At 39.2% G+C, this 27,647-nt stretch overlaps 1 protein-coding gene across 3 annotated transcripts in view; it reads left to right on the forward strand.

Moving 5' to 3' along the window:
- Nucleotides 1-27,647, forward strand: part of NELL1 (neural EGFL like 1) — a gene marked incomplete at both ends in the record, with an annotated part of 886,110 nt that overhangs the window by 226,815 nt on the left and 631,648 nt on the right. For all 3 annotated transcript variants that reach the window (XM_079707393.1, XM_079707394.1, XM_079707395.1), the window contains one exon: nucleotides 590-718. In XM_079707393.1, the coding sequence (XP_079563519.1) occupies nucleotides 590-718 (129 nt within the window). The remainder of the gene's footprint in view (nucleotides 1-589; nucleotides 719-27,647) is intronic.

Raw genomic sequence — 27,647 nt, forward strand, 5'->3', positions numbered from 1 at the left:
AAAAAAACACCATGGAAGATATTACAGTATGATTTCACATGTGAAGTTCAAAATGGGCAAAACTAAATAGTCTATAATTTAGAAATACATACCTATGTATGGTAAAACTATAAAAATATGTAAGGGAGTGATTAACACAAAAATTAAGAGAGTTGTCTGATGGCTGGAAGGAGGATTCATTGGGGACCTGTAATAAAGGGGTACTGATAATATTGTATTCATTTTATTTATATATTCATATATATTCATTTTATATATCTCATATATCATAAATTTTGCAATAAAACAATTATAGAAAGACAAGTCATATAAGAAAGCAGTAGAAAGAAGATTCAGGATCAACATGGATAAAAGCCTTCAAGAAGGAACAACTTTAGCAAGTTTGTATATTAGGGGGAAAAATGTGAAGCATGGTATGGTCCAAAGTTTCCTAGTCCTATTCTTCTACCCCCTTGCCAGCTTACCTTTGCATATTGCCAAGGCGTGTTCTCATGTATGCTGACATATAATAAAAATGTCTCATGCTTTATTATTTGGAACTCTTTTATTCTTTTCTTTCCTGATGTAAAATTTTATTTGCTTCTTCTAGGTCATAACTTTTGCGCTGAAGGACCTAAATGCGGTGAAAACTCAGAGTGCAAAAACTGGAATACCAAAGCTACTTGTGAGTGTAAGAATGGTTACATCTCTGTCCAGGGAGACTCTGCCTACTGTGAAGGTAAGTGAACTATTTAATAAAGTCAACTTGTGAGAAATATATTCCTGGTAGACGTGGTTGAAGAATGAAACTTGGTTCTGGTCCTATTGGATCCTATAAAATATTATACCAACAGTCTAGGATATTCTCTTCTTCTGACTTATCCAGGCTGCTAAGTATCATGTAAAAGCAAGACCTTTCAATCACCAGCAAAACCATAAACACCCCATCTTATGTTGTCTTATTTGGGTAGATTGTCTTCTTCAATTTCAGTTAAATGTTACATGGTGGATCCTCTTTTTGAATGGATGCTTTGATACTAGCTTATACCCAATTGCCATCATCTTCACCTGCCAAGGGCAGAGTTTTTTTTCAGTTGTGTTGCCTAATGACTGATTCATGTGTTGCTAATTCCCAAACTCTACTAGTAAAGTCCCAGTGACAGATGGACTCATAACTTTGGCACATGGATTGGTATAGTAGGTTGGTGGCCTCAAGCATCAGTGACCCCCTTTTCTACTTTATAGAGCAGAGCAACTCCTCTGTCTTATGTGAACCCCTCTTTCCATACTCAGCATGCTGGGGCAAGCATTGCGTACTCCTGTTCCTTTAATATACCAGAGGATCAGGGATTAGTTCTGACCCTGGATTTACATGTACAGTGCCCTAAAATCTGAGCCCATCCATTTCTACAGTGCTCACTGGCTCTCTCCCATCAGTTTAGAGAAATTCTTATAGGCAAATTGATGGCTAGGCTGTTTTTCCGTCCTGGTTGGACCTAATTATTCCTGTCGTCTTTACCAGTATATTGAATCTTGGTGTTCTGTTAATTAGGAAGGTAGATGTCTTGACTGGAATAAATGCTGCAAAATCTTGGTCACTCTCCTACTGATTTGGTTCTCAAGTGGGCCAGGTATTGTCAAGGTAAAGACAGTTGATGACAATAATGGTAAATTCCTTTGCATTCTTCTGTTTTGTGTTGTTGATCCCTGCTTAACTTTTTGGTTTTGACTAAAGACCTCTTCAGTTGTTAAGGAAATGTTTCTAATTACTGTTAGTGTTCAGAACCTGGTAGGAAGCCTCTGTTTTTCATTTCTTCTGGAAGACTTTCTTTATTACTGCTCTGGTTCTCATTAGCAATATAAGTCTAACTAATAGTTAACCCCTGACACACACACTTTTTTCTACACTTTTTTTTCCTTTTGCTTACCTGTATAGATTTAACTTGATTTGGGAGACATGCCACGTGGGAGGGTGAAGTTGCCCTTTAGTTATGAACCTTTTCATCTATCCATTAACGTCATGTTACTTATTTGTCAGTTTTGAGGAAGAGGACTATTAATTTCAATACTTCACATTAACATTTATTTTTTATATCTTACCTTATGCTATTTTGTATTTTTTGTCAAAAAATTACTGTAATTTTAAAAATAAAAAATGTGAACATTTTCCTCTCCATTTAACATGAAAAAATGCCACAAGCCAGGTAATGGTCTAAAAAATTTGTTTTCTTACCTTCTGCTATATGTGGGGAGAGACTATGAACAATTATAAAAATGATAGAAGGAACCTCAAAATAATTTGAATCTTGATTCTACCATTTGCAGGTGTTTTAGTTGTCTATTGGAAGCAGTACACCCACCATTCCTGGCTTCCCTTAGCTATTGAGACCTGGCAGAACCTGGGAGCAAATTGCTGGTACAAATGCTGTTTTGGGACTCTGATTCCCTCCTCATTTTTTGTTACATAGAATCAATTTTATGAGGTACCATTTGTGGTATTATGCCTACCCTTTGTGTGTGAGGCCTTATTTTATTGATTATGTTGAGCGATCTTAGGTCTGAATCCCTGTTTTCTTGAACATGCTTCTTAACTCGTTGTGTGCGTGGGGCCTTGGGTCAGTGTATACTGTGGTACCACCTTGAGTCATGGTAATGTCCTTGGGCTTTAGACATTTTTCTGTGATCATGGAGACATTCTGCAATTCCAGAGGACATGTTCATAATGAGAAGGATAGCACTTAAGGAGAAATGACTAAACATTAGAGCCCATTTACAGTCTAAGAATAGAACTCAGGGACTAAAACAGGGGTCAAATACTGGGCATCTGAATGGGAGGCACTGAGAACCAAGTAGAGTTAATATCAACATTTAGAGCAATCGCCCTCCTCTCTTTTCATTCAGCCATCTTCAGCACACTTGGGCTTTGGGCTTATTTTCCTGTGGTTGCGTGGTGGCTGCCATAGCCCCAGACATGATGTCCTCATACCAGCATCCCAAAGAAGGAAGGAAGGGGCAGGGGTGAAAAATCTTCTGTGTGAGGTTCTGTGGGTTTTTTGTTTTTGTTTTTTTGTTTTTGTGATGATCATATGGTTTTTATTCTTCAGTTTGTTAATATGGTGTATGACATTGATTGATTTGCATATATTGAAGAATCCTTGCATCCCTGGGATAAATTCCACTTGATCATGGTGTATGATCCTTTTAATGTGTTTTTGGATTCTGTTTGCTAGTATTTTGTTGAGGATTTTTGCATCTATATTCATCAGTAATATTTCTCTGTAATTTTCTTTTTTTGTAGTATCTTTGTCTTCTTTTGGTATCAGGGTGATGGTGGCCTCGTAGAATGAGTTTGGGAGTGTTCCTTCCACTGCAATTTTTTGGAAGAGTTTGAGAAGGATAGCTGTTAGCTCTTCTCTCAATGTTTGATGGAATTCACCTGTGAAGCCATCTGGTCCTGGACTTTTGTTTGTTGGAAGAATTTTAATCACAGTTTCAATTTCATTACTTGTGATTGGTCTGTTCATATTTTCTATTTCTTCCTTGTTCAGTCTTGGAAAGTTATACCTTTCTGAGAATTTGTCCATTTCTTCCAGGTTGTCCATTTTATTGGCATAGAGTTGCTTGTAGTAGTCTCTTAGGATGCTTTCTATTTCTGTGGTGTCTGTTTAACTTCTCCTTTTTCATTTCTAATTTTATTGATTTGAGTCCTCTCCCTCTTTTTCTTGATGAGTCTGGCTAATGGTTTATCAAGTTTGTTTACCTTCTCAAAGAACCAGCTTTTAGTTTTATTGATCTTTGCTATTGTTTTCTTTGTTTCTATTTCATTTATTTCTGCTCTGATCTTTATGATTTCTTTTCTTCTACTAACTTTGGGTTTTGTTTGTTCTTTCTCTAGTTCCTTTAGGTGTAAGGTTAGATTGTTTATTTGAGATTTTTCTTGTTTCTTGAGGTAGGCTTGTATAGCTATAAACTTCCCTCTTAGAACTACCTTTGCTGCATCCCATAGGTTTCGGATCATCGTGTTTTCATTGTCATTTGCCTCTGGGTATTTTTTGATTTCCTCTTTGATTTCTTCAGTGATCTCTTGGTTATTTAGTAATGTATTGTTTAGCCTCCATGTGTTTGTGTTTTTTTCTGTTTTTTTCCCTGTAATTCATTTCTAATCTCATAGCGTTGTGGTTAGAAAAGATGCTTGATATGATTTCAATTTTCTTAAATTTACTGAGGCTTGATTTGTACCCAAGATGTGATCTATCCTGGAGAATGTTCCATGTGCATTTGAGAAGAAAGTGTGATCTGCTGTTTTTGGATGGAATGTCCTATAAATATCAATGAAATCTGTCTGGCCTATTGTGTCATTTAAAGCTTGTGTTTCCTTATTAATTTTCTGTCTGGATGATCTGTCCATTGGTATAAGCGAGGTGTTAGAATCCCCCACTGTTACTGTGTTACTGTCAATTTCCTCTTTTATACCTGTTAGCATTTGCCTTATGTATTGAGGTGTTCCTATGTTGGGTGCATATATATTTATAATTGTTATATCTTGTTCTTGGATCCCTCGATCATTATGTAGTGTCTTTTCTTGTCTCCTGTAACATTCTTTATTTTAAAGTCTATTTTATCTGATATGAGTATTGCTAGTCCAGCTCTCTTTTGATTTCCATTTGCATGGAATATCTTTTTCCATCCCCTCACTTTCAGTCTGTATGTGTCCCTAGGTCTGAAGTGCGTCTCTTGTAGATAGCATGCATATGGGTCTTATTTTTGTATCCATTCAGCGAGCCTGTGTCTTCTGCTTGGAGCATTTAATCCATTCACATTTAAGGTAATTATCAATATGTATGTTCCTATTACCATTTTCTTAATTGTTTTGTGTTTGTTTTTGTAGGTCCTTTTCTTCTCGTGTTTCCCACTTAGAGAAGTACCTTTAGCATTTGTTGTAGAGCTGGTCTGATGGTGCTGAATTCTCATAGCTTTTGCTTGTCTGTAAAGCTTTTGATTTCTCTGTTGAATCTGAATGAGATCCTTGCCAGGTAGAGTAATCTTGGTTGTAGGTTCTTCCCTTTCATCACTTTAAATATATCATGCCACTCCCTTCTGGCTTGTAGAATTTCTGCTGAGAAAGCAGCTGTTAACCTTATGGGAGTTCCCTTGTATTCTATTTGTCATTTCTCCCTTGTTGCTTTTTTTTTTTTTTTTTTTTTTTTTTGCGGTATGCGGGCCTCTCGCTGTTGTGGCCTCTCCCGTTGCGGAGCACAGGCTCCGGATGCGCAGGCTCAGCGGCCATGGCTCATGGGCCCAGCCGCTCCGTGGCATGTGGGATCTTCCCAGACCGGGGCACGAACCCGTGTCCCCTGCATCTGCAGGCGGACTCTCAACCACTGCGCCACCAGGGAAGCCCCCTTGTTGCTTTTAATAATTTTTCTTTGTCTTTAATTTTTGCCAGTTTGATTATTCTGGGTCTCCGTGTGTTTCTCCTTGGGTTTATCCCGCCTGGGACTCTCTGCACTTCTTGGACTTGGGTGGCTATTTCCTTTCCCATGTTAGGGAAGCTTTTGACTATAATCTCTTCAAATATTTTCTCAGGACATTTCTCTCTCTCTTCTCCTTCTGGGACTCCTATAATGTGAATGATGGTGCATTTAATGTTGTCCCAGAGGTGTCTTAGGCTGTCTTCATTTCTTTTCATTCTTTATTCTGTTCTGCAGCAGTGAATTCCACCATTCTGTCTTCCAGGTCACTTATCTGTTCTTCTGCCTCAGTTATTCTGCTATTGATTCCTTCTAGTGTAGTTTTCATTTCAGTTATTGTATTGTTCATCTCTGTTTGTTTGTTCTTTAATTCTTCTAGATGTTTGTTCTTTAATTCTTCTAGGTTTTTGTTAAACATTTCTTACATCTTCTCGATCTTTGCCTCCATTCTTTTTGCAAGGTCCTGGATCATCTTCACTGTCATTATTGTGAATTCTTTTTCTGGAAGGTTGCTTATCTCCACTGCATTTAGTTGTTTTTCTGAGGTTTTATCTTGTTCCTTCATCTGGTACATAGTCCTCTGCCTTTTCACTTTGTCTATCTTTCTGTGCATGTGGTTTTCCTTCCACAGGCTGCAGAATTGTAGTTTTCCTTGCTTCTGCTGTCTGCCCTCTCAGGTTCTGTGTTTTTAAGTTTGAAGAAAGTCCTTCCTAGAAGGTCCCTTGTAACCTCCTTGCCTCTCTCTCCATGCAGAAGTCTTCTGCTTATTTTTCAGACCACATTACATCCTCTCCACCCTGAGACCAATGAAATGACTGTCATTGGTTTGGGCTAATTGTGTCCAATCCCCGGATTTGGAGTAGGGGGTTTGCCTTCCCATAGACTAAATGATCTTTGCCCTTCTTTGTCTGAACTAATTAGAGTTGTAGCAATAGGAGGCAGGTGTATGGGTGGTTTTGGGTGGGCAGAAAGCTATGTATACTACATTCTTTTATGGTAAAATTTAGCTTATGGCCATTTACCCAGCTCTGTCTTCAGAATTTTCCTCTGGGATGCTCACCACATGCCTGCCTGGGTACTAGAGACTCTCAGAGGCTGAGTTCATTGTTTCACTATATCATAGAGAGGAGTAGATAACTTATGAACTGCTTCAGGCAAGTTATTTTTTTACTCTGAGCAAGTGGAGTGAAAATGACCCATATTTCACAAACCACGATGAACAAGACTGGCTTGCAAATTAAAACAAAATATTACACACATTGTCCAGGCTAACTTGAAAAACCTATTCAGGCTTTCAGTGGAAAAAGAAGCACAAAAGACTTTCAATTTTCTTAACTTCCTAAGGCAGTAGCAGAGATATAGTGTATTAAGGACTCCTGCTCTGCAGAGACTGCTGTAGAAATTGCCATAGAGAAGATATCGGAACTCCTGGCCAATCAATAGAAGGTAAGAAGACCCTTTGTCAGCTATGATACAATTCACAGGAGTTCGTTTCATTTTGCCTCATCTGACTCGAGCAGGAACATTCCCCATTTTGAGAATTGCTGTAGTTGGACTTTGGTGTTTTATGAATCTGATCTACTGAGGCTTTTTTACCTTTGGGATGACATTTTCAATGGGTTGGTCTTAAATGGTTTCTGATTCATTAGCTTCAATTAGAGGTAGTGTCTGAGCAAAGTACAGCAGTTGGGGTCTATTTGTGATCTTCTTGAATTTGGAGTCTATATAGAGTCTCATAAACTTTTTCTTCCTGTAGTAAAAAGTTACGTTGAAGAATAAAGAACAATGTGATGTGTATACATCATGCAATCTGCCAGGCATAGAGAGTACTACAAGTAACATTAAGTAATACCTCCTACTTACAGAGTGCTCTGAATTTTTCAAACTCCTTTTATATATATTGTACTCTTTGAGCCTTCAGTAAATCTCTGAGGAAAATGGTAACATTGGCCACATGAACTCCATTTTGCAAGTGCGGACAGAAAGACTCAGAGAAATGAAGTAAAGATAATACTCAACTCATTTCTCCTCCAGTGCTTTATGCCCTGACTTATGCTGCTCCCTTCCTCCCCATCCCCCACCCTGTTCCAGTGTGGTATTGTTCAAAATATTTGCTATCTCCTTCATCTAATGAAATCTGAATGGATGTGAGATGTGTACCATTTCATAGTAGATCTAAGAGCTATTACAGGGTTCCACCTCTTTCTCATAAACCTGCATTGTTCCAGAGCAGGGCCTCTCCTTTAGCTAGGGCCCCAGAATGAAGTCTACATAGAGCTGTGTGACAGCTGACAGGTGGTGAACATGTGGCATGAGTGAGAAATAATTGTGTAAATCACTGAAACTTTGGAGGGTGCAGTTAATCTGTTACCCTTGTGTGACTTAGCCTAAGCCTGTTGGTACACCTGCCTGAATTAGTTGACCCACATCTTGTAGTTTCAGAAGGATACCTCCAACTCAGCGCTCATAACTGAAAGTAATTTTTTATGGAGCAAGCATTGAGAGTTACTAGAAAAAGTATGAATTGTATGGATCATTAATAGTCTGCTCTGGCCCTGCTGCCAGGTAATAGATATTTTGCAGACCGCAAGTTGTAAACCAGTGCTTTATTATGGCCAGTTCCAATGTGGGAAATTGGATTTCCCAATTAAGATGATGATGAGACCATGCAGGTCAAAAATTTAGCAAATTGTCTGGTATTTACTAGTGATTTAGTGGGTCACAACAGTTATCATCATCAACTTATATCAGTGTTTATGAGGATCTTTCTTGGAATTGGAAGAGTGTGTACTCATTGAGACCAATACTTTGAGAAAGTGGGCTTCTCATGTCTGCATCTTTTGGGAGAATTGGAAGGTAGCAGGGGAGAGTGTTCTTAGACGGAAGGCCCAGGTTTTATCAGTTCTGCCAGGAGCATATTTTTAGCAGTGAGGTACCAAGTATAATAATTTATAAAGATGAAGTTATTCCTTCCTTGGAAAAACACAAGTGGAGCTGAATTCAAGGATGATATGTCGTGGAACAAAATGAGTTTTATTGGTTTGAATTTAATAATGTCATGTAACAAAACTACTGAGATGTCTGAAACACAGCAACTGATTAGCAAGGTGATTTATAACTTCTTTTGCATGACTGGCAATGATGACAAAAGGTCTGACCCTTAGAGTGTTAAGAGGCTGGGAAAGTGGCAGAAAGGTCAGAGTTCAAGCAGAAAGAAGATACAGAAGAACTAAGGGAGTAGATATTTTTTGGATGCAGAGGCTAGAGTGAGTGCATTGCCATAGAAACAAGCCCCTGTGAATTCCTGATGAAGAGAATGCATGGGAAAATGGTGAGTATGCTTAGTTATACTTCTAATTCTCCAAGGATTAATCAGGTAACCCTTGTTTTGAAATTTTATAAAATGCACACGCCTCATGATCCATGTAGCCTAGTTTATGCTCAAATCTGGGCTTCAGTCTCCTGCTTTGGACAGCACAGGGGTCAAAAGCCTCTTTTGGATTATTCATGTTAGTAAAACCTGAACTCTAAGCTCCTGCTCAAATTTATTTCCAGGGGTTCAGAATGTTTGAGATAAGAATACCTCGGGGTATCCTTTTTCTCCCCTTCTTATTTAGCCTGCATGACTAATGGAGAGATCTTCTGGTATTCAGATATCTGGCAACAATCTCACTGCCACCACTGCCCTTACCTCCCCCGTCAGCCTTCCCAGGACACAGAGGTCTCTAGCCATTGCTTTGCTTATGATAACCTACTTGCCACTTTCCTCCTAGCAGGAGATAGAGACGAGCTTTCTTCCTGGGCCTGGCTTTTCTTCGTCTCTGCTTCTTTATTCCCAAGGCTGCTTTACAAAAGCATCTACTCCTGCTCTCCCACCTACTTAAACTCTTGCCTCTTCTTAACGACATCCCCCCACCCCCATCCCTATAACTTTCTTTTTGGAATTAAAACAGCAAAAAAATATAGCCTAAATCCAAACCTTGGTTATTGCACTTGGGTTGAACCACGGGGTTATTTTTTCAGCTCATTACTTAGGAAGGAGCCCCAGTCAAACCAACTGGGGCAGTGGTCAGGACCAAAGGTTAAAGTAGCACTTGTCTTTTTTGTTGTTTTGTTGTTGTTCTTGTTTTTCAATTTAACCATGTTTTGAAAGATCATTTATAAGATATCTGGAATTTTTAGTTATTTCTTCATGATAAAAATGTCCTAAGTGTTGATTAGTTTTCTAAGCTAGCACATAGAAGCCAAGTGAACTCATCATGTAGCTGAACTATTGTACTACAGAGCTCTCCTGAGTTCCAGGGTTCTGAGAACAGAGGACCATGTATCGGGTTGGTCAAAAGTTCTTTCGGGTTTTTCAGTAGAATGTTATGGAAAAAACCCAAATGATCTTTTTGGCTAACCCAAACACTTTTCTCCCAATCTCAGTTAATGACACTTTCATCCATCCTGTTGCTGAGGTCACTAGATGGATAAGTCATCATCAATTCCATGCTGCCTTCACCCACAACATCTGCTACATCAGGAAGTCTTGGTAGTTTTACTTGGAAAATGAGTCACGAATTGACCCATGTCTTGCTCCGCCTCTAGTCCAAACCTCCTTTATCTCATGGCTTGTGATTGCAATGCTGTCCACTCTTGGCCCCCATAATCCATTCTCCAAACATCGATCAGGGTGAGCTCTTAAAATGGTAAGTCATATTATGCCACTCTTCTGTTTAAAATCATCTGATGGCTTCCATGCATCTTAGAATAATGTCCAGGATTGGTCCTGTGTAAGGCACTGTGTGAACTGGACCCTGCCTACTCCTCTGTGTTTGTCTCGTACCACTCTTTCCTGTGTTCTCTCTTCTCCCATCAGGCTCTAACTCCTTGTATTCCTCCAATAGGCTTGTGCAATAGTTCGTACTTGGCCCTAGGATGCCCTTCACCTAGATCTTTGCAAATCCCCTTTCCAGTCATCATTTAAGTTGTAGCTCAAATGTCACTCTTTAGAAAAGTCTCCCCTAACTACCCTCACATAATTAGCCCGGCTCCTACCCTCAGCTCCTCTATACCATTTTCATTTTATGTAATTATTTTATTTTCTTCATAGCACTTTCTGAAATTGTTTGCTTGTTTGTGTTTTCCTGTTTAAAGGTTTATGATCTGACTTTTCCCTTTAGAATAAAAGCTGCAGGAAGGCAGTGATTTTATTTTATTCACTGTATCTCCAGCACTAGAAAAGTGCTTAGGATGTGATGGGTACACCAAACTGTTTAAAGAATAAATGAATGAATGAAAGTCTCTCCCCACTTCGTACCTTTCTGTATCTGACACTGCTTTCTTGAGTCCAATTTGTCTTGTTAGTGTTGATCAAGGGCTACCACTTAGAATTTGTATTTTGGGGGCTGATTCTGCTCTTTTTTTTTGCTAATACCCCACTCATGTAATGTTCTGACGCTGCCTGCTCACTTCATTCCATGTAAACTGCACTTCCATTATTTGCTATAGATTGACTTTCTTCACCACATAGCAAGAGAGAAATTGTAGCTCTTTCTTAATTTTGATAAGAAGAGCATCATTTAAAAAATTGTTTTAGTCAGTTGCTTATAGAAAAAGAAAACATTCTCCGGGATTCAACAAAATAGAAGCTTTTGTTTCTATTCATATAGGCTTTGAAATTGATGCTCCTGGTTGGCAGGTGGCTTTTCTCAAAGCTGTGATTCAGGGACCCAGGCTTCTTCTCTCTTTGGCTCTGCCATGTGCAACATGGCTTCCAAGGTTTCCATAGTAGGGGAAAGGGAATGGAAGGTGATGGCCGGGAGGCTTTTATGGACCAGTCCTGGCCACATTCCACGTGTCTCAAACTTAGTGACTCACCTTACCTAACTGCAGGAGAGGCTGCTAAATGTTGTCCAGCTGTGTGCCTAGGAAGAAAAAGAATCTGTTTAGGTCAATAGTTTTCCAGTTTTGCACAGTTACTAAGTGATTAAAAAAAATCTCCCCCATTAATTTTATGCCTCTTACTTTTTGTTTATTTCCTGAATCCCCCCAAATGTACCTCTGGTTTCAACTGATTGTAGGAAAACTTGCTCACTTGGAAACCAGACAGGATTTCACTATCTTGCTTCCCCTTTCTTGTTTGTGTTATCTCCAGACTTCCCCATGGCCCTCACTGTATCACCTCATCTGCAATTGCTCTATCCCTGATACACCTCATGTCCCGATGTGACCCATCTCTTCTTCCTTCCAAACAAAATTTACAGCTTCTCATGTGCTACAGTTCTGAGGTTTATGCTAGGAGGAAAACAATTCATGAAACAAGTTTACACACATTTGTAAATGATTGATATCCATATAACATTCCCAGAGGTAAATGTATTCTTAAAAGAGGTGCCTGTTAATTAAGAAAACCCCCAAACTGTTAAATTTCAAGTAGCATAGCAAAAGAGAGTGAAAAATTAAAGTCACTTGAATGTGGGAGAGAGAGCTCTTGGCAGGAGAACTAAGCAGGTTGTCCGTGCCTCAGGGTTTGCCTTGGTAGTCAGCTATCCTCAAATATTCCTGCTTTGCAGAATTTTCCTTGACTCCATTTTTTTTTTTCTTGACAACTCCCAGGGCAGTGATATAGTGAAAGAACGTGAACTAAGGATACGGAGCTCTTGAGTGATCCTAGCTCTACCCCTTACCAGCTGGGTGATCTTGGAAAGTCACCCAGTTCTTTTGTATTTTGAATTTCTCATGGTCCAAACAGGACTTTTAAACATCTGCTAAATAGTACTGGTTGCTGGTGCAGGTTAAATAAGGTGCTGAATGTGAAAGTATTCACTATTTTGTAAATGCTAGAGCAGTGTAGCTCTGTACTGTGACTTATTGATGATGATAATTACATAATTATACATTACATAATTATTCATCGTTATAGTAACAATACATATTTTCATCTTTGGCAGTGCTTGGACTAGAACTTGGCCTTCAAGTATTTAGGGTTGAGATATACTTACACACACACGTGTGTGCACACACACACATACACACACACAGATTATATATCTAACTGTGATGGTTAATTTTATGTGTTAATTTGGCTGTGCTAAGGGAAGGCCAGACAGCTGGTAAAACATGATTTCTGAGTGTGTCTATGGGGGTGTTTCTGGAAGAGATTAACATTTGACTCCCCTTACCAATATGGGCAGGAGTCATCTAATTCATTGAGGTCCCGGATAGCACAAAAGAAGGATAGATTCCTTCTTTCTCTTGAACTAGGACATCCATCCTTTTCTGCCCTGAGACAGTAGAGCTCCTGGTTCTCAGGCCTTCAGACTCCAGGACTTATAACAGCAGCCTCCTGGTGTACATGTTTTTGGAACTGGACTCAGTTATACCACCCACTCTCCTGGTTCTCCAGTTTGTAGATGGCATATTGTGGGACAGCTAAACATCCATAACATAACATATGTGTTACAATGTCTGTATGAGGTATTGAGCCAATACCTATAATAAATCTCCTTTTATGTATAAATCTACATGAGAATGGAGATATGGCTGGTGGTCAGATGGTGAAAAGCATTGTAAGCATACTAAGGAGTCTGAGTTTTATTCTGTAGGCCAGTGTACACCCATGTAGGATGCAGACATAACAGCAGGTGAGAAATTGGATCCATTGGGGTATGGAAAAAATATTAGAACTTTCATTTAAGTTTATTTTCATCTCATCCTTTAAATTTCTATTTTGGTATAAGTTTTATAATGTACATCATATATTAGTATAATAACACATATATGTATTTTATTAAATAAATATTTTCATATAGGAGGTACATGCCCCAAATTGGTATCAGTGAAGATACATGATTAAAAGCAGAGATCACCGCTGTAGGCCACAGAGAATTTAGTGGGGGATCTGAGGTGGGGAGGACATTATTGAATTGATACGTTAGGAAAGTCAATCTCATAGCCACATGGAGGCAACACTGACTGGGGAGATGCTGGGGGCAGAGAGCCAGGTTAGGTAACAGTGCTTCCGTAGTGGTGTCTTCATGGGTTCTCAGACTTGGCCATAGTGGATGCTGAGGAAATAAAGCATCATTAAATCAAAGAAATAAGCTTGTCTGGCCTTGCTTGGTATCTTTCCTCAAATCCTTGCATACATGTTCCATCTGATTCTTGACCATGACTTCCTTCTGAGATCTGGATGCTCCAGTGTCTGGCATTTTCCCAGGTGAATCTTCCTTGCTGTGCTCTTTGGTGAATGTATCAGAGGGGCTGGATGGTACACAGAGGCAAAGCCTGCGAGGATGGTCTTAGATTATTTTCCAATGATGTACTTTCACCTTTGACTTACTGTGCAGTAATTTAAGACTTCAGAGTGTCTCCTTGAAAAACATTATGCACATATTATGTTATGTACAGTCCTTAGCATTTTTATGTAGCAAAAAAGAAAAAAAAAAACAATAGAAAAAAGAAAGGAAGGGGAAAAAAATCCCTGCTCACTTTCCAGGGACAAGTCAAAGTTTTAGAGCTTTAAATGGAAATGGGAATTTAGTAGACTTAAACATTTTTGGTTGTTTAAAAAATATACACCTCTTGTTCTCTTTGTTTTGGAGGGGAGGCTGGCACACCATTGTAGAGCAATTATACTCCAATGGAGATGTTGAAAAAGGAAAAAAAAAGAAAGTAAAACGTTAAAAAAATATATATATATATATATAATATATATATATACCTCTTGGCTATCTCCAAGATGCCTAATATCTAGACAGGACTGAGAAGAATTCAAATCAGTGAGTTTTAATTGTGCCTTTGGTATTGTGGCTGTTATAATGCCTACTGTGGCTTCTGCTTTGTTATGAAGCTTGCCTGGGAAAACAAGAATTGTACACTCAGAATAATTAGGGAAGAATAGCAGGGGGATGATAGAAAGATTTGACTTAGATTAAGTGCAATTGAATTAGAAATCCTGGCTTTACCATTATTTTTGTGAACTTAAGCAGGGAACTCATCATTCTCCATTCCACTTTGTAAAATTAGTGTGCCAATTTTTACCTTATTAGTCTCTTTTAACAACTGTTATAGGAACTCAAGTGAGCAAAAAGGTCTAAGGTAGGATCTAGTACAAAATCGGATTTTAGTTAAATGTTACGTTTAAGTGTGATAAATGCTCAATTAGACATAATTCAGTCTTACAATCTATGGTTCAGGATATGCGTCAGTGAGTAGTAAGGAAGAGGCCATCTAATTCCTGGAACTAGCAGGAAAGGTGCCATAAGAGGGGGTTTTGCAAGGTTGGGATTGATTGGGAAGGTAAGTAGGGGGTGCTATGGGACATTCAAGCAGAGACATTAGGATGAGATTCAGTTAGTGAAACCAGTGGGAGGGTAAGAAGGAGATCAGTGTGAGAGTTGGGAGGAACAACATCTTTCAAGATCTGGAGGTACAAGAGAGCAAAGGCACACTTTGTTTGGAACCCAGGGTGGGAGATGGAGAGTGGTGAGTGCAGAGGGAGGCATCCTGTAAGCCTGTGAAGTTCAGGGTCCACACTGAACAATGGGAAGTTGCTGAAGGGTTTAAGAAAGATGTAATAAGATCTGATGTGTATTTTGAAAAAGCATTATGGCTGCAGTGGGGGACGGAATATAACAGCAAGGCAGGGACTCCAGCTGTCAGTCTGTTGGAGTCATCTAGGCAAGGTGTCGTGGTGGACGTGGAGGTGGAAAAAAGGGCAGGAGGTGAAATTGGCAGGATTGGTTGATGGAGTGGATGTGAGGGGTAGATTGGATATTATCTGAAAAGTGGAATTAGAATCAGTTCTCTGGCTGCTTCATCTACAACACAGCAAACTCTAATGGCTGACTTAGTGGCTTCCTCCTCTGGGCTCTGATAGTATTTTGTTCAGACTTGCATTAGAGTGCCTGTCACATAGGATGTTAATTACTTTTTTTTTTTAAACAATAAACTTTATTGCAGAAGTACACTTCAAAATTTGGATGGGAAGTAGAAGAGAAAAAGGGATGGTGAATGCTGAGGAAAATAAAAGAGGAAGAGCCCACCCCTCTTAATTACTTTTTAACATATTTTCTAGGTAAAGAGCTATTCAAACTTCAGGGCTATGTCTGATTCATCTTTGTATCCCCAAGACCCAGCCTAGGGCTGGAACATGCTAAATATACAGAGAATACTTTCTGAATGAACCGATGAATAAATGGAGTCATGATTCCGCATGAATAAACTTCAGGGCTCTATGGCGTCTTTCCGTGAAGGTGTTCAGCATCTCACAGAGAAATCTTGTTAATTTCTTTGCCAGTTTTAAAGTGGAAAAAGCGACCTTGACATGTGTTCCAACTGTAGCTTGCACATCTTTACAAGAGCCTTCCCCTCCTTTTATAGTATTGAAAAGGTTTGCAGAAAGCTCAGTGCTAGCTAACAGCTTCTGAGGAGCTGCTGCAGAGACTCAGGGACTTCTTCCCATTCACTTCTGGCTATTTATCACTTTTCTTGCTGCTGCTGAAATGCTGAACTTTGTCTTTTGTTGTTGACACCTGGCTCCTCAAAAATCTAATGGGAACTTTTCTGAGCCAAACGAAAGGAATTTGGTGTAGCAGATAGATTAGAGTTTACCTGTCAATGCCTCCAGTATTGTGCAAACTTAGGTTTTGCAGTTGACTGACAAAGTAATTTATTCGTTTAGGGTTGGGAAGAAAGAAGGGAAATGAGCATTCAGAATTTAAGATTCATGGGGGCTGGAATTGTTGCTTGTTTTGTTCACTGCTGTATCCCTAGCACCTAGGACAGTGTCTGGAACAGAGTGGCTACTCAGTTAAGTATTTATTGAATAAGTGAATGATTGGTGGTGGGAAATGGTAACCTCTCAAGTATTTGATAGTTTTCCTTTGTCCAGAAAAGCTTAGCATTTGTGCTAGGCAGGTCTTTATACTTGTTATCTTATTTAATCCGAACTGTCTCTACTTGGTTAATAAAGAAACCCAACATCACACATCACTGCTCTGTAGTAAATGACAAAGACAGGACTTAATCTAGGGTCCTCATGACACAAAAAGTAATGCATAGCCCGATGGCATGATCCAGAAGAAAAATAACTCCAGTTGATTCCTGTTATACTTTTTTTTAATTTGCGAAGACACATCTGACTAGGTGTCCATTTTCTCCAGTTCTAGTCTGTGCCAAATTTCTTACACAGAAGCAATATTATATTTCTGACACACCAGCACAGCATTTTTTGGTGGGCAGGGTAAACAGAGCATCCTTTCTCAATTGCAGACAAGCTGTGATAAATAGTGATTCTCAGGATGCTTGGGGATCTTTAGTTAGCTCTCCCTTCCTGGGCTACTCTTCTGCAAATCCATAGGAGACTGGGCAGTTTCTCTCACATCCAGGTTTTATTGGTCTGGGGTGTAGGCAGTCAAAGGGAATCTGTTTAATGTGAAATTTGAAATGCTTACATTTCAAAAAGATAAGTGGTTTCAGTACTTTGTCTGTTCCCAATATCTCAGTATACTTCCACAAAGTGGATTTTTTTCCAAAGCCTTTTTGATGAGTTGCAACTCATTAGTAGCGAATGATTATCTACTATTATTCACTAATGCTGTTCCCATAGGTGATCAAAATTAGGGGCTTCTTTGAGTATTCTTGGATATATCTCAGTGCATTGCCTGCCTTCTTCTCCAATCCATTGTTAAGAGCTGGGCCTCGCCTGAGGATGCAATTGAAATCCACCACTTATTATGTAATTAGTTCTGGTATAACTTCAAAAGTAGACTTTTCTTGTTAGCGGTTATGAATATTATATTTGAAAGTGAAAAACTCAGCCTGAACACTATACACACACACACAGAGTGTTCAAGTTGTTTTTTTTCACTTTTGAACATAATATGTAATATATTTTAATATAGATAATAAATGTCCACATACAGTAATTGGCCAAAGCACACTGGAATTTAACTGGTTACCTAGTGACAGCTGGGCAGTTTGGTTTCTACATCCCCACCCAGCTTTGTGGCTATCCACTGGTCACTGAGTATTGAACCCCTCTTGTTGAAGATCTGGAGGGATCATCCCAGTGTTGCAGTTGTGCTTACTGTAGCATTTGTAAAGTTTATTCCACTTGTCCTAAGAAGGGAGGGAAAAATGATTCCTTTGCTCATATATGTTTCAAACATGTTGCATACCAGAGATCAAAATTGTATTCAATGCTTTAAAAAGCCCTTAGAAAACTGTGTTTAACCTAGCATCTGTTCAACGTATTTGTACGTGAAATCATCTTAACACATGAAATCTCTTATCATTCCATGAAACTAGTGTTTTGTGGAACACATTTTGAAAAGTGGTCCTTAATGTGTTTTACCACCTAAATTATAGGCTCTACTAATGTTTACAAATCTGGGGATTCCCAGAAATTTCTGGATATTTATATTACAAATGTCAAGATTTCATATTATGACTCAGGTGAGTTGTAAAAGTTTAAGAAATCTTCTTTAATGTGAACTCCTACAAAATCTGTTTTTTCTCTTTAGGAATTTGTCTAACCTATGCATTACAAATCTATTTTTTTCAGAATAATAATTAAGAAAATGGTTCATCCTGTTCTTTTCCCTCATTTGGTAAAGTTTGGGTTTGATATTGCTGAATATGTGATCATTAAGTGTATGTATGAGTAGAATAAATATAACAAATATTTGTATAGTCCATTGTAGTTTATCAAGTGCTTTAATATATTTTATTTCCTTAATCTTCTATCAAATCCTGTACAACATGGATTGTCATTTTAAGACTATTTTATAGATGAGAAACCAGGATCCTCTCTTAAAACATACTCAAATTGCTTTTTGAATCCTTACTGGACACAAGACACTCTTATTAGCATGGAGAGTAGACTCCAAGAGGTCAGCGGTTTTTGTCTGCTTCCTTCACTGCTAAGTTTCTAACATCAAGCCTCACCTGGAATGTAGAGGCTAATCTGTTGTAATGGTTGGGTGCATCAATGAATGAATAAATCGTAGTAATCATTGCTGCTAATATTTATTAATATATTTTATATAATTACTTTACATGCTTTTTCATCTTTTTCATATTATACCCTAATAAAAATATTGATATCCTCATTTTACAGATGAGGACCTCAGGCTAGGAAAAGTCAGGTGGCTTGCCTGAGGTTACCCCATTAGTTAAGTAGTGGAGTTAGATTGCTTAGCTTCTATAATCCTAGTTCTTATCTCTGCAAGAGGGAATTGAGGCTCAGACGTTATAATTAAACCTGTATCTTTTTATACCTAAGCCAGCTGTTTTTATACAAAACCACATCATTACATCGAATTCAGCACCATGGGAAACAAATAATGATGCTGCTGTTGCCACTGCTGCCAGTTACCATGTCTTCAGCATCTATTCAGTGACAGTCTGTGTGCTTAGCATCTTACATGCATTATTTCACTTAATTCTTACAACTCTACAAGCTAAGGTACTACTTTTATTTTCATAAAACCACAGCTTGGAGAGGATAAATGAGTTACCCAAGGTTACCCTGTTAATAAATGGTATGCCCGCAGCCCTAATCTCAGACTGTATTTGTCTCCATGACAAAAACACAAAACGACAACAGCGACAACAACAACAGCAAAAAACAGAAGAAACAATCAGAGAAACTCAGTGAGGTGTTTTAACTCTTTTTACTTTCTCTTCTTATAGTGGACCTCGGGAGCATAGTTTGGATCCCTTAGGTAGGAAACAGTTTGGGCAGTTTTTATTTCACAGTCCTAGACCACACAGCTAAGGAACGCCCTCCTGGATTTCCTAGATCCCTTTCCTAGTCTCTCCCAAATGGAGACCTTCACGGAAGAACCTAGATGAATAGCAGACCTGGACCTATCACCTTCCTGCTCTCATGCTGTCATCCCCTTCCTCCATCCTCCTCCTCCAAGACCCAGGAGTCCTCCCCTCGGCTTCCTTCCTTTCTCCTTAGGTTATCCTGCAAAATCAGCTCCTCTCGTTTAGCTGTCTGTTCCATTTCCCTTCTCTTTCTAATCCCACCAGTTTCCTCATTTTCTAATTATTATCCACATTATTGATGCTTAGTGCATAGTGTAATAGGACATTTTGTTTATAATGGCCACAGGTAGTTACACTTCAAAATGAATGAATGGGATTCGGCAGGCCCCTCCATCATATTTACTGGAGGAAGACAAAGGGTTTAAATTAACGGATTAATTGGAAGCCTCTTAGGTGCACTTAGTTTCTGGTTGACTGAACCAAGTTCTTCTCTTAAAAGGTCAATGAGTTTTTCCATAATTTTTAGCTGCTCTGAGAAAGGAACGGTAAATCTTTCTGTTTACTTGCTTTATAAATCTTCCTTCAGCTCATTTAGTACAAGGCCGAGCATCGTAAATCCATGGCTTTCTTCTAGAAAAAGAAAAACAAGCCATGTTAACCTAAAAGGAAACCTGGTCTACTAAAACTATAAGAAACTGTAAATGTCAACTCTTCCTGACTGGAAGATATAAGAGTGTGTGTGTGTGTGTGTTTGTCCACACACACATACACATGTATATACATATATATGTTTTGAGGAGTCATACCACTGGGCCTGCTGGTATTATGTAAATAGCATATTTTACCATATTTTCCAAGGGAAAGAAATAATCTTTTTATTGAAATAATATCTACTTTAACCCAGGCACCTTAGAGTTGGAAATAATAGAAAACATGGTCAAACTAGTTAATGATGTGCTTGGAGACTTGGAATTTTTGATTATCTGAGGGGAAATCTTGGGAATCCTTGTGGCCCCTTTGTTGTTGAAAAATCTTTCAATTCCTGAATCCCTTTTCTGGCCTTGGAGTGCATGAGGTTGTGCTCCTTATTGATTTCTGCTTGGTGACTGAGGTTACCCACAAGGCCACCAGCTATTCTTGGGCATCAATTCTCAGCCTCTTCTTGTTTATCATGCTAGGTGTGTATGGTCAGGTTGAGGCTCATTGCCTCTAGTCATGTGTACATGGAAACACAACTTTGGAGGTGGTTTTTGTGCCCTGTTGTTAGCATTTGGGTTTTTTCCTCCCAAAGTGGTACCCAGCAAAAGAAGAATGGGATCTTCTTAAAGTCAGAGAGGGTGTCTTATTCATTGATGCAACTGCAACACCTAGTACTGCTCATGGCACACTGGTTAGAAACTGTTTTTTCTAAGTATTTGATGACTTAAAATAGATGTGTTTGAATCACTAAGGCTTTAAGTATTTTGGATAGCTGACCCCTCTTCGTCCCTCCCTTTCTTTCTCTGAGTTTACTGAGCACTTCTTATTCTCAGATATGCTGCGGGCACTAAGACTACCAAGAAAAGAGATTAGCATCTCCTGACCTCCTGTCTCACGTTAAACATTGGTTGCTTTTACACATGTCCTCTTATCTAATGGTCACAATACACTATACAGTAGATTTTATATTCCTCATTTTTAAAGATGAAGATATAAATTCCAGAAATATTATAGCTAGGATCGACATTTAATTCAGCCTGTGTATACACATTCATTTATCCCTGGGGTTCCTGAATGCTGCTGAGCAGCAGAATCTCCTGGGAAGTTTGGTGAAGATTCAGTTTCTGGGGACCCTTCCTGGACCCAGAGTCTGTGCAGAATCTTTAGAGACCCTAACTGCAGAGAGGTTTATGATGTATCCCTCATAGATAAGTCATTATTTTTGAAAATAAAATTATAAAGTAGGTATAAAGAGGTCCTACAAAGTTCTTAACTTTTCTTGGGATGACTAATGTATAACTTAAGAAAGATTACATATCAGTTTATCTTTAAATTTCATACTCTTGCATGTACTCTCTCTCTTTTTCTTTTACTCCTTTTGCTTTCCTTGTGCCTTACCCCATCGTCTGACTATTGGATAACTCAGCAATTCCCAGACCATGGGATTCTGATGCACAACTGTGGAGCAGTTCACTAAATATTTTGGGTTCTATGCACTTCTAGGCACTAAACATTTGCCATGGGACATGTTCTGGCCAAGGAGTTTTAAGCCGAAGTCATGCATGTTGCTTCCAAGCCAGAGTATTTAATTTCTGTGTAAGAACTTCCCAAACCCCTTGCCAACAGCAATCCCAGATAAGGGCAGTTTTGTTAGCCTAGATTCCTGAGTATTACAGTAATCTGCACCCACCTCCTCTGACCTGCACTGGACATGTAATGTGAGTTAAATTAAATTTTGTTGTCTTTAAGCTACTGAGATATGGGATCGTTTGTTATCCCAGCAAAACCTGTGGTAGCCATATGTGGAAACTACCATTCTATATTATACAAGACACTTGAAAGTGAGTTTTAAAGGCTGAGTAGTATTTTACCAGGCAGATAGGGAGGAAAAAGCATATCAGCCAGAGGAAATGCAGATGTATTTTGACACCTTTATTTATCAAATTCTTAATTTTTGTCATTTTAGAAGTGATTTTAGAGGATTGTGTAGAAGTTGAAAAAATAATTTTAGTAGGGACCATGAATTCTCAGCTGGGGATATCATAAGGTCCATCAAAGGCATTTGGGTATGACAGAAAATAGGCTGGAAAGAGGGCACGATGTGATGGTGAAATGCAGTTGAGTAGTTTATTATACCTAGAACATGAATTAAATGTGGGGAAGTGGTAGAAAATGAAGCAATTTAAGTTAATAGTGGCCTAGAATACAGCCACTATGGAAAACAGTATGGAGATGCCTCAAAAAAATTAAAAATAGAACTACTGCATGACCTAGCAATTCCACTCCTAGGTATTTATCTGAAGAAAATAAAAACACTAATTTGAGAGGATATATGCATGGCTATGTTCATTACAGCATTATTTACCATTGCTAAGATATGGAAGCAACCGAAATGTTCATCAGTGAATGAATGGATAAAGAAGATGCGGTGTAATATATATATACACACACACAATGGAATATTATTCAGCCATTTAAAAAGAATGAAATCTTGCTATTTGCAACAACACGGACCTTGAAGACATTATGCTAAGTGAAATAAGTCAGACAAAGATGAATACCATATGATCTCACTAATTTGTGGAATATTAACAAAAGAAGAAAGCAAGCTCATTGGTGGTTGCAGAGATGGTAGATGGGCAAAATGGGTGAAGGGAGTCAAAGGTACAAACTTCCAGTTATAAATTAAATATGTCATGGAGATGTAATGTACAGCATGGTGACTGTAGCTAACACTTGTATTGCATATTGTAAAGTTGCCAAGAAAGTAAATCTTTTTATTTTATTTTATTTTTTTGTGGTACGTGGGCCTCCCACTGTTGTGGCCTCTCCCGTTGTGGAGTACAGGCTCCGGACGCGCAGGCTCAACGGCCATGGCTCACGGGCCTAGCCGCTCCGCGGCATGTGGGATCTTCCTGGACTGGGGCATGAACCCGTGTCCCCTGCATCGGCAGGTGGACTCTCAACCACTGCGCCAACAGGGAAGCCCAAGAAAGTAAATCTTAAAAGTTCTCATTACCAGAAAAAAATTTTTTGTTAACTATATATGGTGATGGATGTTAGCTAGACTTATTGTGGTGATCATTTTGAAATACACACAAATGTTGAATTATGATGCTGTACATCTGAAACTAAAATAATGTTGTATTTTAATTGCACCTCAATTTTAAAAGTGTAAAGGAAACAAAACAAAATAACAACCAGTGCCTAGGAGGCATCCCTCTTCTTCTGAGCAGAGCAGTGCCACATTAGGCCTATTGTCTTAATTTTGCGAATAGTTGGCAAAAATCATCAGACCTTTGACAAACTCAATTAAGCTGAAGACGTTTGACTTGGCCCTATTCCTATTTCTCTCACCTCTGGTTTCCCTTAATAACAAGCTAAGCAAATGTAGGTATGTGTTAGATTCAGAGTTTCTAGCCAGAAAATTTCCCCCTGAAAAAGCAAGGAAATAAGAATCCAGTAATGATGTATAAGTGTGCTCGTTGTATGATTAGATTTCTTTGATATACAAATAGCAGAAATCCAAACCCAAAATGGCTTAAACAGAGAAAATTTATGGACTGAAATAACTGAAAGTAGCCTTCAGGCAAGGATGGATCCAGGGCTCAAACAATCTCACCAGGACTCTGTCTCTTTATCTCTGGCTTTTGTTGGTTTTATTTACAGGCAAATCTATTCTACTGCTATCCTCAGCTTCAAGCTTGCTTGCTAACTAGGTAATCCAGGTCATTTTAGCAAGAATCATAGAATTGAGTCTAATTAGTCTGGTTTAAGTCCAGTACTTGGCCCTGAACCACTCATGATATCCTTGACCTTGAAGCTGTAACATACTGATTAGCCAGTCCTGGGGTACAGTCCTGTGCTTGGAAAGTGACAGCAAAAGTCATCTCTACTCAGTCTATGTGGAGAGGAGAGGTGGTCCCTTAAAGGAAACTCAAGGTGTTATATCAGAAGAAATGAGGGATAGATTTTGGGTAGGAAAAGATAATAGCTATCCTCTACTGTGATGTCTTTCAAGTTTGCTGATGAGGTTGCTGTAAAAATGATGGTATGGTTGATAATGATTACTCAGAGAAAGCCCTGAATTGAGGTTTAGGAGAACTGGATTTAAATCCCCATTTTCTACTCTCTGGCTATGTGATCCAATCTCTGTGTACCTTAGTTGCCTTACCTGTTGAGTGGATGAAATGATACTCTGCACGATGTTGCTATGCAGCCAGTAAGATAGGATATTGCCCACGTGGTATCTTTAGAGATTGTCCAGCCCCTTCATTCTGCAGGTGAAGAGGGTTAAATGACTTCATCAAGGTTGTATAGTCACTAAGGGCAGAATTAGAAGTGGAGTCTCTGTCTCTCAGTGTTAAAGCCAGGATTTTAGTAACAGTTGTGAAAGTGCTCTGGAAGATTTAAAAAATTATGTGTATGTGATTTGCTCTTTCTAAAAAGTTGTTTGTATGTGGAATTTTTGTTAATGAAATAATTTAAAAGACAGAGCTTACTACTTTAAAGGATTTCTATAGTTAATCATTTAGAATCTTCTTGTTACGTGAAAAAAACCTCCACCCAAATTACCTTTGTTTTGGTAAATATTATATTTTTTTACATACCACCTTTACTTCGAGTAAGGTCAGATCTGCTAATTCTGTTATTTTTAAATGACATCTTGATTTTCATTGTTTTTAGCATAACGTAGTGGGGAGAGAACAATCTTAGGCAGCAGAAAGATTTTGGCTCCAATTCTGCTTTAGCTCCTATTAAGCTTTGTGACAGTGGCAAGTTACGGAGCTGCTGGTCTTCATCCTTTGTGGTGTGTATTATTGCCCACGGTAGCATTCGAAGCTATTCAATTCCCACCCCACCTGCACCTTCTTAAAACACATACTCTACTGTGGCGCAACATTCTGGAATTCTTGCTCCCTCTCGGCTCACTTCCATTCTTCAGCTGTTAAGCGATGGAGATGGAGCTCCGCAAGGCTTGATCCTAGACATTGTCTCTGCTCACTCCCTCTTCCTTGTCACTGCCCCACCCATCTACATCAGTGCTTCGCTTAGCTCTGATGGATGATTGACTAACACCTTTATACTGGACCCCCAGCCGAGACCTCTCATCTAAACTCCATGCCTTCGAGTCTAATTGCGTATTTGACAGCTACTTAGACGTCTCAAAGGCACCTCAAATGCAGTGTGGCAAAAACAGATGTCCCGTGTTCCTCTGGAACACCTGCTCTTCTCCTAGTATTTCCTCTATCTGTGAGTGATAGCACCAGCCATCTTGTTACACAAGGCACAGATTTATGAGGCATCCTTAATGTTTTCCTTTCCTTCATCCCAGGATCAAATCCATCGTCAAGTTTGCTTGATTTTATCTCCTGAGTATCTTACCAGTCCATCCATTTCCATCCACATTCCCTGCCTCCCTTTAGTCGCAGCTTTCCTTGTGCCTTATCTCGACTGTGGCAGTGGCTTCTTAATTTCCTTCCATCTGGCTCTTTCCAGCGGGTTTTGCATGTTGTACAGAGAGCCACCCACCTTCTCAAAATGCAAAACGTATCATGCCAGCCCCCTTGCCATAGTGCATGGATTCCCACTGCTTTAAGGAAAAAGATGCACCCTTGTCATGGGCCCTAAGGCCCTTTAGGATCTCTCTTCTGGTCTCACTTTGCACCATGCTCCATCTTTCTATTCGCATGAGCATTCTCTCACTAACAATCTGTAGCATCCTTTCCCCATTCCTTGTAACTTCTCCTTTGTTATCTTCCACCTTTTCTTCAGATCTCAGATCAATTACTTCTCAGGTGACTTCACCATCAGGGTCAAATTTTCAATATACACTCTCTTAGGACCATATATATCTCCTTTTTATGCACCCTCACAATGCTAATTTTATGTTTGCATAATTTCTTGATTCTTCCAGTGATTTTGCCCTTGAACGTTATATCCCTAGCACCTAAAAAAGTGTTGGACATATTAGGTGAGTAAAAAATATTCGACCCTCTTACTTTCACCCACTTTTTGTGAAAATGCATGACCTCTGAAGCCAGACAGATCTGAATTTATATACTGGGTTTGCTTCTTACTTGTTACCTGTCTTGAGTGAATGACTTGAGTTCTCTGGGTTCTCGGTTCCCTCATCTGCAATGTGTGCTAGTAATTCTACTGTATACGTTGGAATCAGATGAGATAACATGGTAACCCACCCAGTAGGGGGCCTGATGCATGGTAGAAACTAAGAAAATGATCATTCCCTTTCTTCTCCCCTCCAGCTCTCCTTAGAATATGATAGGTTATTTTTTACAAATGTCGTGATGCTCTTCTCTTTACATTTTTGTGACCTTTACAGCCATCTCCTTTTTTCACCTGGGCTGGGCATCTGCATGACTCCTACTGGATTCTGTTCAGTTCATTAGTGATGAGTCATCACCATCTCGTGTCCTCTCAGTGGTCCATGCAGAATCAACATGGCACCTTAATAGCCAACATTTATGATGATGGGCCATTTGCAGGGAGATGGGAGTAATTTGCTTAGGTTTAAAGGTACATTAACTCGCTTTGGTCACTAAGACTCGAGGATTAAATTTTTTCTGAGTCCCCAAATGGCATCTCTACTTGGGTCCTCTTTGATTTCAAACCCGATTTCAATGAATTTTAAAAAATCCATGTTGTACTGACCGAGTTATTGGTTCCCTCCCAGTTATGTTGATTCCCTCAAGGATCTGGGTTGATTAGGTCAGCTCTGTTTGCTGAAAAAACTAGTAATGTAACTTTTTGATCTGATTTACCTGGTCAACTCACCAGAATGATCAAACTAGTTGTCTTGAGTACCTGTGAACAAGAAGAATGGACGTGCCATTAGGATGATGAGGTCAAATAAAGTTGCTCTTCGTTAGGTATATCCTGCTTTGTTCCATAAGGTGTTTGAGATCGCTTACAAGAATATAAATGAACAGTAAAATTGTAGAAATAAATGTAAAATGAAAATCCCACTAGACAATGAAATCATGGCTAGACTAGAAATATAGAAGGGAATTTTATACCTGAATTTGTTGGCAATAAGCCTCATATAATTACTAAAATTGGGCTGCACATATTTTGCTGAGCAAAAGAGGAACCCTGATTAGTTACAAGATTCATACTGTAACAAAAATTAGGGCATTTCAATGGAAGAAGGAGGCTTTTGGATTCAGGGCCAGGCTACTGCTGCCACTGTCTTGTGAGGCTTTGCTTAGGAACTTTCACCTCTTTGATCTCTGTTTTCTTCTTTGTCATGAGGCAGTTGGACTCAGATTGAGAAGTCACACTCTGGCATCCTAGATGCCATATTTGGCCTGCAAATGTTTCTCTCTGGCTTACAGGGCACTTTGGAGACTTTATTTGATGCCTCTTGACAAGGTGTGCAGGCCTCCAGTTTGCCACATTCCTCTTCACTCCCTCTTGTGATATACCTGGTTCTCTTCTCTGGAAGCCAGGAAGCCCCTGCCAGAAAGCAGACCAGGTGATGCCTCAGGCTAGTCTTGAAGGAGTAGATGTTTGATGAGGACTTTTCAGGGTCCCGGGACCCTCCTTTCCCATTCTGCCATTTTACAGTCCTGTCCCAGGTCCACTTCTCTCCCCAGACATTGACTGTCCATGTTCCAGATGGGGATGAGAGGGAGATTGTCTGGAAAGATGGCCCTTGTCAGCTGGCCACTCTCACCTTCACCCCTAATTTGAAGATGCTTATCCTGTCAGTCT

The sequence above is a fragment of the Hyperoodon ampullatus genome (assembly GCF_949752795.1).
Source record: "Hyperoodon ampullatus genome assembly, chromosome: 7".
NCBI lineage: Eukaryota > Metazoa > Chordata > Mammalia > Artiodactyla > Ziphiidae > Hyperoodon > Hyperoodon ampullatus.